This window comes from Apteryx mantelli, chromosome 1 (genome assembly GCF_036417845.1).
Source record: "Apteryx mantelli isolate bAptMan1 chromosome 1, bAptMan1.hap1, whole genome shotgun sequence".
Taxonomy (NCBI): domain Eukaryota; kingdom Metazoa; phylum Chordata; class Aves; order Apterygiformes; family Apterygidae; genus Apteryx; species Apteryx mantelli.
Genome location: NC_089978.1, coordinates 71318394 through 71338686, shown reverse-complemented (window position 1 = coordinate 71338686; position 20293 = coordinate 71318394). Strand labels below are relative to the sequence as shown.

Genomic DNA, 20293 nt, shown 5'->3' with positions numbered 1-20293 from the left:
AATGGTGATTTATAGCAAACTTGTCTAGTATAAGAAGGAATTTCTAGAATTGAAGCAGAGCTTAAATGCTACTTTAGTAAACTTAATAAAATTGTATTGGGGGAAGCTGTGTAAGTTTAAACCTAATCCCTGGGAAACACTTCTCACAGGACTTTTTATGCAGCATAACGTCCTGGTGAGAGACTGATGAGATTTTCAATCAGCAATGTAGCCACTTAAACTACTTGGAAAGATAAAGCCAAAAGAAAGTCTTGATCTTGCACTTCATGAAAATTTGAGAAGCAGATGCGAACTTATGGCAGCTGTCACTTCTCAAGCACCATTAAATATAGAACTAGCTCTTCAAGTTAAGTTATTTTGCTTTTAACTTTCAGGACTCAATACAATGATTACTGTTTATCAACATGAAATAATATTTTATCCTGCATCCCTCCACCTCAGCTTTCCTCAGCACCTTCATTCTGGCATATGAATGGTACTCTGACTACATGCTTTAGCAAAAAGAGGCTATTTTAATTTTGGTAGCCACAAAGCAACTGCCTATGCAAGTTTCAAAGTGTGAACATGCTCCTGGACATTGTTCCACTGTCCCCTTTCTTTCATAAAATCATTCTGGCAAGCATGAAACATACCAGCCACTGCTGGTATGAAATCAGTATTTTGCAATTCAGTGATCTTGAAGAGACAGCATATTGCTCTCAGCAGATGGAACTCAACACTTATTTATAACAGAAATTAAAGATGAGGCCTTAGCTTATTCCAGACATCAGACTTTCCTTACTCCCTGAAAACAACATGCATCAGGTTGCATTCAGCTTTTAAAAGGTCTCCTACATGGAGGGTAGAGAAAAGGCTAAACAGGAACAGAAGTTACTTATCTTGACAGAAGTTGCCTTAAGCTATTCATCAACCGTTCTGGACACAAAGACAGTGAAAAGGCCAGGTTAATACTTAAATTTGATGTGAACTGGCAAATAGTATTTACATCTCTGTGAGCAGAGCCTGTTAAGGACATTCTATGACTACAGGTAAATGCTGCATGTCATGTGCATAACATGTAAGGCCTAACACATTTCACCAGTTCAAGCATGTGTATCAGAAAAAGCAATATTTATTGTTTAAATGCATAAAATGCTATTTATAGTGTATTGTCATTTAATCCCATGATTTAAGTTTAAAAATGTACAATAAATTGGTATAGAATGTTAATTCTTCTTTCCAATGACAAAATGGTTTTATTTTGAAGCTTTTGTCTCTGATGGATTTTCCCCAGTATCTAGTGTCTTCAGCAATCTGAAAAGGCCAGCTGCTTCTCGTATCCGACTGAATTCAATACAGAATGCTTGCACTTCTATAAACAAGTCCTGTACATTAATAATTTTGTTTCTGATTAAAGACTGGAGAAAGACACAAACAAGACGTACCAGGCGGTTCTGAAACAGAAAAGATGGCAGTTTCATCATCCAAATAAGTGCTTGTAAACAATTCAGTTAAAGGACTGTTGTTTCAGGAGTACTTAGTTAGCTACAGCAGTAATCATCATCATGATTTTTATATGCTGCCCCTACTCTTCTACCTCCCATACTACTCTATTTAAAAATGCACTCCTCTGCTTTATAATACTGCACTTCTAGATAGAAGAGCAGTCTCTTAAAATTAATCATCTCATGCATAAATGAAGTACCAGATCTACAAATACACTGTTCTTAATTTATTATGTAATCACCAAATAAAGTCCTGATAGAAGGGATCATATCCCAAGACACTGTTATCACTAAGAGCACCCTTCTTAATATTTATAGAAAATAATCTTAAGTAACACAAAAACGAACAAGCTTCACATCTCAGAATTCCCCAGTCATCAAACATTTAAGGCACTCCAGCTGGGAAATGATAGCTGCTGAACCCATCCCCAACTTGCTTCCTGGAAAAGTGCTCTATCAGCAAATAATAATATTACCCTCTTGGTGTGTCTTAGAAGGAAAGACCAGTACCAGAGACACCTAGTTCAAGGACATGCACCAGAGCTCATGCTATGAGCTGTAATTCCCTGCCTGGTCCTATGAAAAGATGGGATTTCTGAAAAGTTCCTCTTTCCTAGGGGCTGCTTAAGCTAACACCCTGCTGAGCATGCCAGGAGTTGCAAATTCAAGACCTAGAAACTAACACCTACAGTTTGCCATACACAGATTCAGTCACTAGTTACACGCTTTATACAGGGTGCATTTTACCCTTGCTGTAACTATCAATAAAATAGTTTCATACTTTGCATTGTGGAAGAGTTGAACCCAAATCTTTCTCTAAAAAACAGCCATATACATGAACAGCATCTATCAGACTGAATTGATTGGACTTAATAGAAAAGTTCAAGGTATTTTACATTATTTATCACTGAAAACTGAAGGAGACAAATTATCAACTATTTTTACAAGAACTGAGTTTACAACTGCAAAATTTGCTACCTGTGCTGAGAGAATGCAAAACCAAGCAAGCTACTTCCTTCACTGCAGTCAAAAAGGCATCACAGGTTTTCTTTCCAACACAAGAATTAGTTAGAAGAGTAATTTTAATAATTGGAGAGTATGAAACTCAGAACAAAAGTACAAATGCAAGATGCTGGCTGACTCCCAAGAATCATGGCTGTTTAACTTCTATTAGAAGGGTTTTTTTTTTGTACAGGGCTTCTCAAACAAAACATCTTGTGTTCCAGTTGCTGTGAGACCTCATACGTAGCACTGACAAACGTAAGAGCTTTTGGTTTGTTCTCGGTGTTTTGCCATCATAGTTTAGGAACAGGCAAATTGCAGCTCACAAGTCTTGCTGTGCATAACTCAAATGCTACTTGGCTGTCGCTATACTCCCTGACCCTCTGTTCTTTTTCATCCTCAGTGTGCCTGAAGCACAGCTGTTACGTGCTCTCTGGAGTCTGCTTTCTACAGCAGCCCCTTTGAGCACAGGGTCCCACTGTGTGGGTATATACCCAGCTGCAGCCCAGCTCTACAGTTTTTTCCTATTCTGATACCAAATGAATTGGCAAAGCTATTCAGTAAGTCACAGACTGAGCCACGCACGCATATCTGGCAGAGTCCCAAAGCAGAGAAGCATCAGCTCAAATGTGCAGCAGCCACCAAAAAAGTCAAGAGTCATCATCAGGAACAGTACTGAGAACAAGACAGAGGGCATTTTGCTGCTAAAACCACACTGCGCCCTTATCTTGAGTACTGTGTGCAAATTTGGTCTCTGCAGCTTAAGGATAAGTAGAGTTAGAGAAGGACAACAGAAAAATCTTAAGGGAAAGGAACATCTGCCTCACAAGAGGCTAAAGAGGCTGTAATCCTTCAGTATGGCAAGGAGAAAGCCTGGGGAGGAATTGGTCAAGATCAAGGTTTACAAAGCCTTGGGTAAACTGAATGTGGAACTGTTTTTCACCAAATGCTGGAACACAGGGCATACTAGGCACCTGGTGAAACAGATCAGTTTAGCATGGAAGGAAGTACCTCACACAGCATGTAGAGGACCTTGTGCCAAAGCTGTGGAAAACTTGTCAGGTGGGTAAAGATCCTTGGAGTAGGCACAACTTGTATGCTGGTATTAAGGAAGGAAGACAGGCAGGCTTGGGAAGCAGTGGGTATGGTATTAGCAGAGTAGGAGAGAATGGGTTTTTAGGTCTTCAAGGAGTTCTGCAAGCTGTTGTGGGTCAGTAATAGGCATGAATGAAGGGGAAAAATTCCACGAGTTTTATAACAATTTCAAAGGTCCAGAAGTGGTGGGTGCACTTTGACGGAAAAGGAACTGGAAGCTTGAAAATAAGCAAAAAGGCAAGCATCTAATGCAGGGGGTGAAGAAAAGGCATACTGAGTGACAGATAAGCCTCTTGCATGTAAGGATCTGAGTCTCATAAAACTGCAGTTTTGCCAGGGAGAAGTATATGATGTTTACAGGAAAAAAGAACAGTAATTACCTGTGAAGTCTTGTAAAAAAGGTGAAGAAACATACAAAGTGTGTGATAAACACTATGAAGAACTGTGTACTTCATTAGGAAAAAAATTATCCTTTGAAATAAAGAAGCAGTAAAGCAGAATAATTTAATGGTATCAGCCTTATAAAATCTCAGCACAAACTACACAGAGCAAGAGATGGGACCCTTTTTTCTAACTAATTTACTATGAAGTACTCACCTGCATATATTTGTCTTTAATCTGTTCACAGGTGGAGATACAGTTAGAGATGTAAAGATGAATAAATTCAGGAGGGAGATCAACTGCAGTTGTAAGCCTGTGCAAATTAAAAGTATCCAATGATTTATGAAGCCAGAAATCTTAGTTACTCCATTACAAAGCAGATGAATTACAGACCTATAATATTAATTCCTGGAACATGTCATATAGAACTGATTTCTGACAGCTTCCACAGACATGTTTATAAACATTTTACTTTTTCCAGTAAGAGTCCAAAACTCATTTCTGGAGATCAGGCACAGTACAGAAGCTAAGTTGGATTTGGTTTCTAGTGTATTTAACACACCCCTGACCTTTACTCCACAAACACTTGCTATATATTACATAAAGGAGTCAGGGTTACTCATTTCAAATTTAAGAGGAATTGTCTGAAGACCACTTGTTTGAGTACCAAGATTCTACTGCAGTAAGTACTGTAATACAATTTTGCATTTTCGTATTTGAGTTTCGAGTACTGAATCTAGATGCTGAGCTCCCTCCTGAAGTATACAACCAGAATAACTTTTTTGTTGCTTCAAAACACTTTCCTTAGTTTTTTCAGATCCAGATTTCAATTATTAACCCACAGCTAACTTTACAAATTTAATCTAGACCAGAAGAAGAGTTGGGTTTTTGTTTGTTTAGCTACAGGCACTGCCAGTGAGAAACTGCATGCAAAGCAAATAAAACCTTTACAAGAGAAACATACTTAGGTAGTCCAATAGTTGCAGAAATCTATAAATACAGGACACTGTCCTCCTCTACAGGATGAATCCAAAGACACTATGTTTTAGTCTTAGTATAAAAGAGGATTTAAAAAAAAAAAAATCACAAATAGCATGGAGAAATTGAAAAGGAAATGATTGCCTGATACTCTCTCTTTTCCTTCACTGTAATCTGACTAGTCATTTCCTCAATTCCTTTTACTTTTGACAGTCTTTGAAATGAATCCAAATATAGCCCTGTGGCTAGTGTCACAATCACATTTTACATACTTAAGAAAACTTTCTTAGATTGGAGATACTCCTTACCGATTTACCACTTCCATCGAATGTAAAGACATGTCCATGTTGACCAAGACAGAAAAATACTCTGTTATCTGACTTGACTGCATCAGTTTAAGCAACATTTCTATAGCTACTAAAGGATTGTTTTCAACAAGGTCAGGCAACTTGGCAGGAGTGAGACCAATATGATAAACAAGTTTGGGGTCCTTTTCCAGTTCTCCAAGGAGCTATAAAGAAAGAAGAGACTCTTAAGTTCCAGTAATCAACTGCAAACAAGCTGCTGACCTAAAACACAACCTGGACTTCATTATGCTTCATTTCTTAATATCCACTGCCCTGAAAAGAAATACCAGGACTATGAAGAACTGTTCCATTTCACGACCAACAAGATTCATATTCATCATGCCCAAATTTAACAATCTAAGAATAAAGTGTCTACTTTAAGCTATTAATCTAGAGTAACCCTATTCCATGGAGATGGCAATTCACTGTACCCTAAAATACAAGTCACTGATCACCCATCTCACTCCATTTGCTGTAGGGGGGGAAAAAAAAAAGGCCACCTGGGCAGGTTAGAATACTTAGAGATAAGGTGTACCACCAAACAGTCAACTTTTTCTAAACTATTCATATTGCCATTTGAAGTAGCAGCTATAATCCACCTGAGTTACAGGAGAATGATAATCATTTAGATTTAGACACCGTTGTTAAAAGTCACTGTAGATGTACCTAATATTTCTATTTAAGGACACCTGTGCCTTTAAAAGGCATTTAATAGTCTTTCATCAGTGGACAGCAAGGAAGGGAAGGGGGGGGGGAAAAAGAAGCATTACAAGGTTCATCCTTCTTTAGTTTCCTATTTAGCAGAAGAAAACCTCAGTTTCAAGTTCTCTGTTGTCAGAAAAAGTTCTACGAATAATGGAGACTTCACAGTTCTAGCATAACGAATATCACAAAAAGTCCAAAGAATTCAGGGGTTATATTACCAAAGATTAGGTGATGGCATTTCTGAACTAATTTCTTATCAAAAGCTTCCACGGAAGCACAAACAACTTTGCTATGAGAAGATTTTCCAAGCAGAGAAATACTGGTGCCACTTACTGATTAGCTTTAACCATGTCCAGCCAATGCTATGAAGTATAAAGATTTTTTCCTTATCCATACAAAGCCAAGTCAAAACTTTTGGGTTTTGACAATTCAAAGTATTTGGAGTTTCCTGAATCAGAAGATAGATCTGAATTCAGTTAAAATGACCCAAGTTTTCTAAAATACACGAATAAATAGCTTGTTAGAAAAATCAACTTAAACAGAAAACTGCAAAAACATCATACATACCTGTGTTTGCTGTGGGGAAGTCAAGGGACTTTTGAAAGCTTTTGCCATGATTCGTTTTATCTCTACTCCAGTGCTGTTTTTAACACACATTGACTTATCCCATTGAATTGTGTGATCTGGTTCTATTGGATTTAACCATGCCAATTCATCCTCACATATATGGAGCGGAGGTGGTGGTCGAATAAACTCTGGTCGAAAGTGACCTGAAAAGGCAACAATACGAAGTGTTTTTTTAACTTCAGGTATTTAAATAAAAATAAGTAAAGAAGTAGTCTCCCCTCACCCATTTCTTTAGGTTATTATAGTAGCAAAAACAACATTATGATTCCTATTCCCAGACAAATGTTTATTCCTGATTCTTAGTGATGCTGCTACATCCAGCCAGTTGTTTCTCTGTGATTCAGCTCAGAGAGTTATTGCTTGCACCACAGAGGCCTGGCCATTTCCCCATCCACAATAACTTGTTCTTTGAGGTGTTATAGTCAATGCAGATCTTAGTGTAGAGGACTAAGATCTCAAGGGCATCAGACCCAATGTTTTAGCCAGCAGATAATGCAAGTTAACAGTTTGAAGACTCCAGATTTTGAAAAGTCTGGAAATGTGAACACTGTGAAATCTGATTTGAAGACCATCCTGATGAAGTTTTGCACGTTTCATTCATTTCCGTTCACATTTCATACCTTCAAAGTACTTTTGGATTACATTACATTTGATTTGGAGAAGTACAATAACACAGTATGTCAGGAGTTACAGAAACAAAGATGAGAAAAAGCACATACTTTCTATAGGAGGTTTTGGTCCACTCACTAAGGCTTCAGTGATCTGGGAGGCAACAGAGCTGTCAAAACCAGAGTTGGAAGAATCTGGGTCAGGATCGCTGAGAATGCTGGGGAAGCTGGCCTTGCTCTGTGTTGGCAACTCGGATTGACGTTCTGAAAGAAGGTCAGTCCATAATATTAAAGCATAAAATCGAAACAGAGGTGTCTGGAATACTAAAAGTAGCAAGAAACAATCAGCTTTAAAAAAGAACTAGCTTAAAAACAGATAACAATGTGAAATTTAGTACCACATCAGTCAGCTAATTCTTAAGGTGCCAGCAAGGATAAAGTAGAAACACAAATGAATCTGAAGTGTAGTCTTGGCTTTAAAAAAGGTAGGTTAACTGATCTAATCTGCTTCTTAAAATGAACTAGAAGTAGTTTCAGACACTCCTGAAAGAGTTCACATACCACCTCACATTCTACAATCACTTTTCAGAGCAGGGAAGCAAAAAACCTACATGGATACAATGTTTACACTCTACAATGAGAAAGGCCGTACTATTCAGCTATTCAGGTTTATTCAGCACATTTTAGTGGTATTGCATAAGCTACTTCTGCATTTGCTGTCACAGCTACAGCAACTGCTTGCATGAACAAGCCCAAGTTGAATTGTTACAAGATTCTACATCACTGTAAAAGCTGACCTGAGAGAACCTGACAGTGTCCCTTTATAGGCTAAATTAGAAAACATAATTTGCCCAAAAATAACATTAAGTCTAGTACATAGAGTTTAAGACATGAAAAAATAGCCAGTTTTTGAACAGGAAAAACAAACAAACAAAAAAAATCAGGCTCAATCCTTACATTACTAGATTTTAGGTGTTTAGTTTCCATCACAATCTATTACTCTTTTGTCCCTGAAGACTTAATGGCTGACCCTCTATATTCTCTGTACCAACAGACATTGTTTTCTATGACTTTGGCACTTTGTTTTAAGCTTTGCCAATCTTGCTGAATACAACTGCATGTGTAAATATATTTTTCTCCGACAGAACACTAGGCAGCAGACTAAACCTTAGCTGAATCCCCAAATTGTTGGTCTCACAGAGTTTACCTTTGGGCCCAAAGAATCCCTTGGAAAAGTTCCACATAAAACTAAACACCGCTTCTTTTTGCGACCAGCATAGTGTTCTCAGATTTTGTGAGCTGTCCCTAACTGTTTGAAGTAAAGCGTGCTTGCTCCCTTTTGGGCAATCGTGACCCTTCATGACTTCCCATGCAGAAGGACTCTATTTTATATGACACCAGCCAAAACCAGGAGAGATGCTGAAAGTGAACTTCCTATGAGTGGCAAGAGGTCATCAAAACAGAGCACTACACGTTGCTAACTTCCTTTACAGCTCTGTCCTGCTTTAGCCAATTATTTCATATGATGCAAACATTTGAATATATGCTTACTGAACTAGCACAGCAGGGTGTGTTTTTCTGTTAAAGACAAGCATTATAATTTTTTAGCTATTTTCAAAAAAAGTGATTTTGAAGTCTAAGTCCAAATGAACTGGTTTATGAAACATTTCTTCTACTTTATGAACTGTTGCAAACTCCAGCTTGTGAATGCTCCCATTCAGCCACTGAACAAAATGGTTGATTTAAGAAATGAAGTTCTCTGAGGGAAAAGGAAGAAAAAGATATTGAATTTTTTTTTCTGTCTTGCAGTTTATAGTATAGAATTTAAATCTCTATCAAGTCAGTAATAGTAAATCACAGATTTGTTTGGATCCCCATAATCTCAAATCACCAATGATGCTTACCAAGAAATATAAAATCTTAGGCTACAATCCTTCAGGCTCAACAGCCCACCCTCACTGCTCCAAGAATCAGGGCTGGATCAATAATTTCAGATAACTGGAAGCAAAAACTGAAAGCAGTCAATTACAGTTAAGATACTGACTTAACAGAAAAGAATATAGCCTGCCTCTTGAACTAGTACATTTGAATTGAAAAGCTAATCAGAAAACAATCACTAAGGCTCCATTACAGAGCTTTTTTTTTTTGTATTTACAGATTAGAAGAGACTTCCTTTAATTCTTAACAAAACATGCTACAATGCATTAGAAATCAATTTTCAATACTTTTCCACTACCCTCAAAACAAGTAAGGGTTATCAGATGAACAGTTAAAAACACTTTCTCAGAAGTCATGTCCCTCCAACTACTAGAAAGTGACATTTTTGATAGGGTACACACCAGGGCAACAAAAGCAAGTTAGAGAAACAGACAGCAGCTTGAATGAACATTGTGCAAACCAAAGTAAGAGAACAAACCAAGCTTTCATACTGATTCCCAAGACACTGTATTCCAACATTCTGCTCTTAGAAAAAAGAAAGCAGAACAAACAACAAAAAAACCCATCTTACAGCTGATAAGGGAGGTTGTCACATTTAGCTTAAGGAATGCATAAATTATGCCTCAGTTCTGACACCAGAGGACAAGCTAAGTGGTTTTTTTCCATTTATGAAAAAAATGTTTGGGATGGATTCAGTGCAGAGCATGATGCTTTCTAAATAGCTTAAGTTGATTTTGCAGATACATTCTAAAGCAGGTCAAAATCATTCTCCCCTAAATAGCTCTGAATTCATTTCCGGGACAAAAAACTTTCCAGAGCCATCAAATCTTACAACTTTTACATTCCAGGAAACACGGAGAAAAATGGGGCAAATCCAACACCTCAAACATTGTATTTAAGCATCGTAATAGAAGTAAGTATGCACTGTTAAAAGCACAGCTTCATCTAGTATTTTGAATCATTAAGAGAAACATACTGAAGACTTCTGAAAAATTTACAGAGCTTCTGAAACGTTACAAGTAGACAGTTAAGAAGCATGACAATGTTAAAATAAGAGCAAAAAAGCCATCTTCTAAGAAAGTGGATAGAAAGCAGATGACATGTATTCTCGGAAGCTACAGCTAGAAGGATGAGAAAGGCAGCATGAAGTTTTATCAGAAGTAGAGTATTGCTAGGAGTCCTTGCAAGAGTTATATAACAAAGCTAGTTATGCATGTTGTTTAATATCTTAAGTAAGTAAACATACAAACACATCTTACAGAGCTTCATTTTGCAAAGCACCACTAATAACTACTGTTTTTAAAGGCATCATTGCCTTGTATTTTAAAAAAGGGCAGAATAAAGTGTATTGACTAGAGTACCCATCCATACAACTGTGACAACCCTACATGTTATACCTTCAATGTGAACAAAATCTTCAGAAAGAAAGCACTGTACCAAAGGGAAAAATAAACAAAAACAAACAAAAAAACACCAGACTTCTTTAAAGCACCATGCATTGGGCAGCTAAAGTCACAAGTTACCTGAAATTTTGTAAAATCTGATTTCACAAAAATAATCCAAAAAGCACAGATGGAATTGACAGAAGCAAAATCAGAAGAGGTTCCCCCCGCCCCCCCCAGAAGGTAGGTTAGTGGATTCAATTTGCATTTTCAAAAGATCCTGCAGTCTGGAAATCATGACTGAGGAGGACACCAGAGAATATTTATACACCGCAAACAAGGGACAGCATAACAGAGCACAAGAAATCAGTGACTGATCCTGCAGAAAATGAGGATATCAAGATACAACTGTGGGACTGAGAAAGCCTAGTCATTGCCTAAGTCAGAGAGGTGAAACACATTATACAGATACAAAACCAGGAAGATCAGTTTTCAGGTGAGTAAGTGCATTTCCACATACCCAGGAAAAAAAAACTACCAATTTTTGCTGTTCATACTGGCTCCTTGCCCTCAACAATATTTTCTATTTCATAACAGCTCCAGAAGTGACTCATCAGTCAAAATGATCGGAACAATCATGCTCCCTTCTCCTGTCAAAGGATAAGCACTTTGCTTTTCTTTTTAACCTAGTAAAAGCAGACTGCTCCCAGTCTCAAGCTAACACTTGAAAATCTGACTTTATTTTATAAAACTGGAGATGCAATTGTAATAGCCTATCTGCCAGTTGCAGCTGAAGTACTGCTATGTGACAGTTATCCTATGTTCTTTCATACTAGAACTACTGCAAAGAGTGAAAAGGGATAAAAATATTCACAAAAAAAAAACAAAAGAAAAAATGATTTACATGAAAGTCTTTTTATACTTGCGAAACTTTCTCATTTTTAAGGCAGTGAGGACTTCCGTGCTTAAGAAGTTGCTTTTTAAGTAGGATAAAGATGTAATCTGTGCTTGAAGTTTCTATTACTCTAAACCATTGCTGAACCCTTTTAATATTTAGGATAAAGAGTTTGTCAAGTAACTCACGGGCAAATTACAATTAACACTTCAATTCTTAACTGAACCATGCCACACTGAAGTTCTTCCTTACCTGCTAAGGCTAGCTGAAGGCCACTTATATCCACTGACTGGGCCATGTTCCCTACATCCATTGAAGCAATCTGTCGAGGAGTCTTCTTGAAGAGTTCTCTAGGGGGGGCCAACATCAGCTGGGAAAGAAAGAATTTTTCTGGAGCAGTTATGGGAGGTAAAAAGCCTGTGAAGACACAAGGAAAAATAATCCCTGACTTTTAAGGCAGCAACGTTAATACTTTCAATACTCTTCATGTAGAGCAAGCAAGCAAAAACAGAACACAAACTACTGTACCATGCTGACATCAGTGTAACTGAAAAGTCTTCATGAATATGTACAAAACCCTTATCTACTCAGCTCCTGATGTAATGGTGATGTGAAATACAACATTATACCTACTGGTTCTTAAACAGTAATCTAAAACCAGCACATCTTGACATGCAACACCTAACACTAAGTCAGTCATAATGGTTTCTTTACATGGTTTCTAATTTAGATAAGTAACAAGCTATTAAACATGACATTCATTGCAATTCATAGTCAGTACACAAAAAAAATTTAGAAACTGGTTTACCCATCACTATCATGCTTGTACTTGCTGATGGGGAAAAGTGTTTCACGTTAGGGTTTCATGTATTTCATTAAGAAGTTTGCTTCACCATTTTGAAGAAGCTGTTGAGAGCCTCCTATTACCTTCGCACTTTTGCAAAAGCTTATTTGCAAAAAGCTCTGTTTTATGGTCAAATTAACAGGCTCTCTGGTATCAGGCCGAACTGGCACGGAAACGCTTGCCATGAAAAACCGCTACGTATTTTATTTTTTCTTCCCCAATTGGGAATGCCGTTCTCTGGCAGCGCCACCCGTACTAAGCCCCGAGAAGCGCTCAAGGGGGGCAAAGGGCCGGACGACGCCCAGCGCCTCAGCCCGGGGCGGGCGCTACCCCGGGGGCGCCCGGCTGCCCCCAGCACCGCGGGGAAACGCGGCGGCGGCAGGCCCCCCCGGAGCTCCCCTTCTCCTCTCCCCGCCCCGGCCCCGGGACGCACCGGAGAGCGGCGTGCGCTCCGCCTCGTCGCCGCCGCGCTCGGGCGCGGGGTTGAGCAGGTGGGCGAAGACGGCGGCGAAGGGGTTGGCGGCGAGGGGCTCGGTGCGGTACATCTCCCAGAGGAGGTAGAGGGCGGTGAGGCGCTGCGCGGGGCTGGGCAGCAGGTCGGGCTGCTGCAGGAGCAGGACGAGCACGGAGCCGAGGCGGAAGTGCTCGGCCTTGCCGAAGTAGTGGTGGAAGGCGCTGGAGAGGCCCTCGAAGGTGCTGCCGCCCGCCTCCTCCGACACGATGCTCAGCAGGCTCGACAGCTCCTTCGGCGACAGGCTCATCCTGCCGCCCGCCGCGCCGCCCGCCGCCGCCGCGCCGCCGCCGGGCTCCTCCGCTGCCAGCTGAGTGCAGGGCGCCGGGCTGCTGCCGCTGCCGCCGCCGCCGCCGCCGGGCATCCGCGCCCCCGCCCCGTCCCGTCCCGCCCCGCCCCGCGCAGGCCGCCGGCCCTGCTGCGCCCTGCGCCCTGCGGCCGCAACGCCGCGCCCCGTCGCGCCCGCGCCGCTTTACGGCGCTGCCGTAAAGCAGCGCGAGGCCGCAACGGGGCGGACGGAAGACTCCGGCTTGGCGCGGGGCGGGAGGGCGACGGCGGGGCGCGGGGCGCCACCCGCGCACGCGATTGGCCCCCGCCGCAGTCAAGGCGGCGATTGGCCCCCTGCCTGTCCCCGTGGAAAGCGATTGGCCGCCGCCGCGCTGCGGGAGAGGGGGGGCGGGGGACTGGCTGTGGCTGCGCGGCTCCGTGCGCTCCCATTGGGCCGCGCCGGGGGGTGGGGCCGGAGCGCGCCGGGGTGCGGCACCGCCCGGCCGTTGGGGCGGGCCGGCAGGGGGAGCCCGGCGGCAACGAGCCGTCGCGGGGCGGGGCGGGGCGGGGCCGGCTGGAGGTGGGGACCCGCCCCAACCGCCCGCCCCGCTGCTGCCGCCGCCGCCGCCGCTGCCGCTCGCTGCGTGTGTGGGGACTCGGCCAACGGAGCGCCGCGGCGGAGCCCCTCGGCGCGGGGGCAGGCGTTTTTCTCGGTTTCCTTACATTTTATTTTATTTTATTTTATTTTATTTTATTTTATTTTATTTTATTAGAGGAGAGCGATCCCGGTGCAAGGTGCGGTGGGAAGTGTGGGAGGAGGTGCGCGGCTTCCTGACGGCCGCCTGGACCAGCCTCCAGGGGGATGGCTGTGATGGGTGGGGGTGGCTTTTTGGGAGGAAGACCAGAGGACTGCAGACTGCTGAGGAAGTCATTGGTGTAGGTGTGCGGTGAGGCCTGCCGGAGAGCTTGGGAAAGTTCAGACATGTGTGAGAGCTTTCCTGCCTTACTTGTGACGCCTAGAGGAGGTTGATTATCCCCGGTCAAATAATGTGAAAGCTCAGTAGTTGAGAGAGGAGAGGAAGGTTCCTCAGAAGTCAAATGCCTTTCTGGAAAAATAGGGAGAAAGATGAACTTCTGCAGCTGGCTTGAACACTCAGTCTCTGAGAAGACATTTCAGCTTACAGAGGAACTGAGGATATGCAGAACAGACCAACTTTGTCTTCCCCTCTGACCCACCAACACTCATCTGTTGCGGAATTACTGTAGTTCTCTGTTCTTGTCAGGGAAAGATTTTGGGTTTTGTGGGGTTAAAGAACTATTGGTTGTTGGGAAGGTGAAACAATGTCAATGATCTGCAGAGTGGAGAAGGCCCTGGTGGCTGTTCCTGTCTCTCTTTTAAGCCAGCTACACAGATGGGGGAATATGGTTTGATACAGGGATATAAAAGACTTGGGAGAGTGGTAGCTTATTACAGCAAAACTAAGTTTTCCTGCTAGGAGCCATGGGACCAAATGAAAGAAACTTGTATGGGTAGCTGTGGCTATAAATGTCCATTGCTGTACACAAAAGCAGCGAGGTTCATAACATTCATTGAGCTCAGTGCCCTGTCCATGACCGTTAGCAGAAGCTTAGAGAAAGGGTGTAACAGGGAAGGCACAGAGTGACACTTCCCCCCATGTACTCTTGGCTTCTGGCCATCTGCAGCTTAGGGACTTCCTGAGTCAAAGGCTGAATCCTCATCACTGCGATTAGTAGCCATTGATGGAACTTGCTTCCATGAGCCCGTCTTAGGTGCTTTTCGAGCCCGTTTATAATTCTGGCATCCGTAAAACCCTGTGACACTGCCACTCTGTGGCAGTGAGCGTGGCAATTTAAGAACTATGCTGTGCAAAACAGTACTTCCTTCTCCACTCTCTTCGTTACTCATTATTCTGTACATCTCTTATCTTGTCTCAGGTGTTCCCTTTCTAAACTAGAGTCCTCATTTATCTGATGGCCCCTTCTGTGGAATCCATTCCGTACTTCTGTCATCCTTATTGCCCTTCTCTGCTTTTTCTACTTCTGCTATATCATTTTTTTGAGTAGTGGGGACCAAACTTGCATCTAGTATTCAACCTGTGAGTGTCCCGTAGATCTGTATGTTTACACACCTTTATATAATGAGTCGTGTTTTGTTCTCTGTTCCTTTTCCAGTAATGCCTAATATGCTATTTGCTCTTTTGATCAGTGAGGGTTGAGCTGACACTATCAAAGACCTGTCCTCAGTGACTTCAGGTTAGCTTTCCTCAGCAGCAATAGTTGGGTAGCGCCGACCACTACAAAAGGGAAGGATTCCTTCCCTTTGCACCCCACTCTTGCTACAGTGTTTTACTTTGCATTTATCAAATATTTGATTTTATTGCCATTCCATTTAGTCATTCAATATTATGAAAATCTCCTGAGATTTCCCATGACTTCTAGTTTTGACAATCCTGAATGATTTTGTCTCACTGGGAATCTTTGAGCAGCCGCAACATGTACCCAGGAAGAGTGCTTCATCAGTCCCTTAACGCACATACATGGGAGTTACTCCTCAGTGTCTCACCTCTGTGTTCACATTTCTGTTCATTGCTGTGGTTTCATGCAATGTGTGTGGAAATTGGACTTGGTGGTTTGTAGTTTGTTGGATTATCCCCATGGCCTTTTTAAAGATTCATATGACATTTGCCACCCTTATTTCTGTGATACTGAGACCATTTAGATCAGCAGGTTACACACCACAGTTCATAGTTTAGCATCTTCATCCTTCAGCTGATATAAATCTCTTGGGTGAATCCCATCTGCTCTTGGTGATAAATAATAGCTCATTTTATGCATTTAGTTTCATATCTCTTACTTCAGTGTGAGAGAGTTCTCTTTACTTGTACCCCATCAGTAAAGGTTCTTGTCTGGGAACATCTCCAGCATCTCATGTAGAGATGCAAAGAATTAATTTGGCTTTTCTCTTGTAACCTTTTTCCCTCGGTGGTTTTTTATATCTTGCTCATCTGTTGAATTCACAGACTCTCCAGATTTTCTGCCTTTGCTGTGCTAGGAAAAGTTCTTTTTGTTCATTTTTGGGATGAAGTTTGTGGTTAGGGATGATGATGCCTAAAACTGTAGCTCAAATTGAAGAACAATTTGCCAGGTGCTGTTTCACAGTCAAATAGACCTGTGGTGCTTCTGTCCATATGGTCTTTTTTGTACAGCCTCCTTCTTAATAAGAAACTCTGCTGAAGACAGCAGAGCAAAGGATTTGTTGCAAGAGGAACAAACATGTTTAGAAAGAGAAAGCTTCTTTTCCTATAATTTGCAGAAATGTCAGTCACTCTTGTATAACATGCTTACTGGAGTAATGGATGTAGATTTGCAGAAATGGACTTCAGAGCAATAAAAAGTTTCTCCAGTGACTGAGATAGCAAAAAAACCTGTGTGACTCATATGTGGCTAATGAAGCCATCTGAAATTGTTCTATCCAAATTAAAAGGTTTCTGGTCAGAGCAGAAAAGCTAGAAGATGGAATACTTCATAGGAAGTGGGGTGGGCAGCAAGCATCAGTTGACAAAGGAGATTCTGAAGTCCTTGTGACTTTTAAAACAGATGACCATTTTGGGGGAGCAAAAATCTTAATCTAAGAAAAAGATGGGGGTAAAATGCTACTGGGGCAGGAAGTATAGTAAATGTGCTACAAAAGAGGGTTTCAGTTACTGCACAAGTTACTACGTTTTGTAAGCATATTGACAGAGTGTATTGCTGTTGATGTTCTTGAACTTGAAACTTGCATAATGAAGAACCAAGAGAACGTGGTGCTTGCAGAGACTCAGATGAATTCTCACAAGATATGACTTCTGAAAGGGACCACTTTACTCTCAAGGATGAAATCTGGGACTCCAGCTACTTCAGTGGGTTTAGATTCCACAGAAGATGCATCACTGCAGCACAGTCTCATGGTGTAAAGATAAAGAAAGGTACAGTTTTCTGCCTTTGCAGAACAGCTCCTCTGGAGCTAGGCAGTGCATACTCCATTTCTTTTAGAAGGCTTATAGAGTAGCCATTAAATGGTCAGTAAGAGCATAAAGTTTATTCCATCATTTTTATGTTTGGATTTGGCTAAGAACCTCTGTAAACATCATGCATTGAGTTCTTAAAGATGGACAAAAGGATTTGGGCTGTACTTGAATTACTGACTCTCCATTTCCAACTCTGTCCACTCGGCTCATAAATTCTAATACAGATGCATGGATTTCAGACTAAAAGTGACACAGATAGTCTGGTTTGTCAGGTAACCCTCTACAAATACAAATAAAACTCTACAAATTATTTGACTTCCAATATGCAATTGGTTTAATATTTAAAGGAAAACCGGCATTTGAGAAATCGTAATTGTTATTGGAAAATTAGATCCATGACCAAAGGAGCATTTTCAGTTTGATTTGATTTGATTTCCTAATAGTGGGCAAAGCTAAGGAAAAAGCCATATAATTTCACTTCAGAAATTGTTTTGCCTTCTTTCCTTATTAAAATAAATTGTTATTTTTTGCTATTTTATTTTAGGTCGAATGAACCTAACAAACAAGAACTGCATTGTGGGTGCTAGAAAAAAAGCTACTAACAAAGAAATAGCAGAAAAGATAGCATTAGGAAGGAGAAAGAAAAAGGTAAAAAAGCTGTATTAATTTGACTTGATCTACAAGTATTTGAGTTTCTTTTAGCAAAGAAGCCGAATACTTAGGAAACAACTTCCACCAGCATATTTTTGATCTCTCATTTCATTTGGGAGGAATATGGTAGGAAGGAATTAGATCACACCTTAAAGTCTAAGGGGAAATTAAAGCACTTCCAGATTGTTCTGTTTATTCTCATGAGATTTCTCTCCTGGAGACAAATTACTTTCCTTGATAATTTAAGTGGCCAATCCCATCTACAGTGTATTTTAAATAGAAACAAATCAGAAAGGGGAAGGAGAAGGTGTGCTTTGTCTGCATCTCTTCATGCTTATCTTTCTAGCACCCATTGCATGTTTTTCTTCTAAGTCCATCTCTTCGAGACACAAGATGAAACCACCAATGCAGACACGGATTTTGTTATTCATGGCATAACAGACAATATTGGCACACAAACAATGCCTAAAAGCTTTTCTGAGTAACTGTATGAGAATGAATCTTCACTTTTTAGTCAGACCTCAAAGATGTCAAGGGATACTTGGATATAGCTTGAAGTACACTTCAGAAACACCTATAATATCAGAGCACAACTACATAAGTGCTGATAACTGGGTAGTTTAGAAATGAACATGTATATTGCTGCATTCTTAGGTATTGCGAATTTCAGTGATACATTTGCATTTTAAGCCAGTTTTCAAATGCCAGATTCTCACATATGTAAATTCATGCTAGTCTACTCACTTGGTTTCTTCAGCATGCTAGACACTCCAGAAGAGATGAAATTTTGGCCCCAATTAAAATCAATGGTAAAACTCCAGCATGTCATATTGGCGCATAAAAACAAGATAAAATATGCCTATTTACACACACACACACACGTATATTTTTGTATGATCTTCCCCTTCTGACTACAGAACCCTTTGCTGATAACTTAGAAACATTTTCTCCTCAGCAAATGATTCAAAACAAAATGTTTTTTTGTTTATCCCTTTTTCTTCTTATTTAATCAGACAGGGATTTTTTAAAATTTGTTATTCTAAAATTGCTGAGCATGTGTTTTGTGTTAAAAAGTCAGCATATGCACTGCTTGGGAACTCTTCACGCTGAACTTTGAGTACTCAGCGTTTATAATTTGAGCTGTGCAATTGTATAGCTCAAATGGCACTATTTCTCTTCTGTGGCTTGATGACTTGATTTACGCTTTATGTTTCTGTTTTTATCCAAAATCAATTTCAGCTGAATCTTCCCCTCTGCAGATAGAATTGCAGGAGGAAGGACTTTATGCATAAGCTGCAAATTTGAAATCCACTTTCTGAGAAAGTACTCAATAATTCAGAGCTGAGTAGAGCTCTTATCCGGGAAGTGGGAGACTGAGATTCTATTTCTTCCTCTGCTTTAGGTTTTCAAACTCAAATCCTGGGCTATCGTTATCCTAGGAGCAGAGGGGAATGTTCAGCTCCTTGGGTTGAAGTTATTTTGTTTGTTTACAGGAGATAAAGATTCACTGGAAGGGAAAGGGAGCAAAACCAGGGTCTGATGGTTTTACTGAGACTGTTCTTGGTGAAATGCAGGATGGTAATCTGTGTTCTAGTCCTGCTCCAGGAACAAGGCAGGCATGATAACCAGGTTCAATGATAACCAGGTATAAAAGCATAAAAATGCATGAGTGTAGGGTCTGGAAATCTGTTGCCTCGTTGCCTATTTAAAATCCCAGCCATTAGGAGAGGGAATCACTTCTTCCCATTCTTTTCCTTTAGAATTTTTTTTTTTTTTTTAGAAATTTAGAAAGGAAATTCTGTTTCACATGTATATAAATGTAGGTTTACATACCTGTCCATGTATGAAAATATACACACACATTTAAGTGTTAAAACATAAGGTTCTTATTAGAAATATTCTATTTCAGAGAGGGAAGAAGGAGGTTAGAGTATCTGATGACCTGACACTTTTCCACATGACATTTGACCAGAAAGAGGCTTGGAAATGATAATTTTTAAAGATGCTTTTAGGCCCTAATACAATCTTTTTCTGCAAGAAGGAAAATGTGAGTGGTGTTTTAGGGGCATTACTGGGCATTGTGGTACAGTGATATTTATAGACCAGGCAAAGAGAGAACCTCAAACTGCAAAGGCTCATTTGTAAAAGTATCTTAATATTTGATGATTTTATTTTTCTCCAGCAGTGCTGCAGCTCCACTGATTTGTCTCTACCCTCACTCAGTCCTGTGTTGTTCATTTTATAACGTTCCCAGATGTTTCAAACACCTACTGAGCTCTTTGCAGGCCTTTTTTTCCAACTCCCTACAAAGTTTCTCTCAAGATTCTTTATTGCCTTCTAAGTATGCTGCATATCCTCAAAGTGTCTTGTTATTCTTCCCATCTCCTGTTTTATGGTGAAGGCTTTTAAATACATTTTAATGATGCATAACAGCAATATAACGAGCCTAATAGCATGATATTGATTTTCATTTGAAACACTGACATTTGAACATTTCAATAGCCTTTTAACAGTGTCTATATTTAATGTGATTCAAAGACAAGGCAAATG

The 20293-nt window shown here is 40.7% G+C and overlaps 1 protein-coding gene across 1 annotated transcript; it reads right to left on the bottom strand.

Moving 5' to 3' along the window:
- Nucleotides 1-1093: 1093 nt before the first annotated feature.
- On the bottom strand, nt 1094-13161 carry CNOT11 (CCR4-NOT transcription complex subunit 11). Its single transcript, XM_067294681.1, has 7 exons — nt 12720-13161; nt 11695-11859; nt 7339-7491; nt 6560-6762; nt 5249-5451; nt 4179-4275; nt 1094-1433 (listed from the first exon to the last, which is right to left on the bottom strand). The coding sequence occupies exons 1-7, from the start codon at nt 13159-13161 to the stop codon at nt 1236-1238; spliced, it is 1461 nt and encodes a 486-aa protein (XP_067150782.1). The 3' UTR covers nt 1094-1235.
- Nucleotides 13162-20293: the final 7132 nt, after the last annotated feature.

Excerpts from the sequence above, each read along its gene's own strand:
- CNOT11 (XM_067294681.1), bottom strand. The coding sequence starts at position 13,161 with ATGCCCGGCGGCGGCGGCGGCGGCAGCGGCAGCAGCCCGGCGCCCTGC. Across the intron at positions 6,763-7,338 it reads ACCAAAACCTCCTATAGAAA|GTCACTTTCGACCAGAGTTT; the intron begins GTATGTGCTTTT and ends TTGCCTTTTCAG. Across the intron at positions 5,452-6,559 it reads CTTCCCCACAGCAAACACAG|CTCCTTGGAGAACTGGAAAA; the intron begins GTATGTATGATG and ends CTTTCTTTATAG.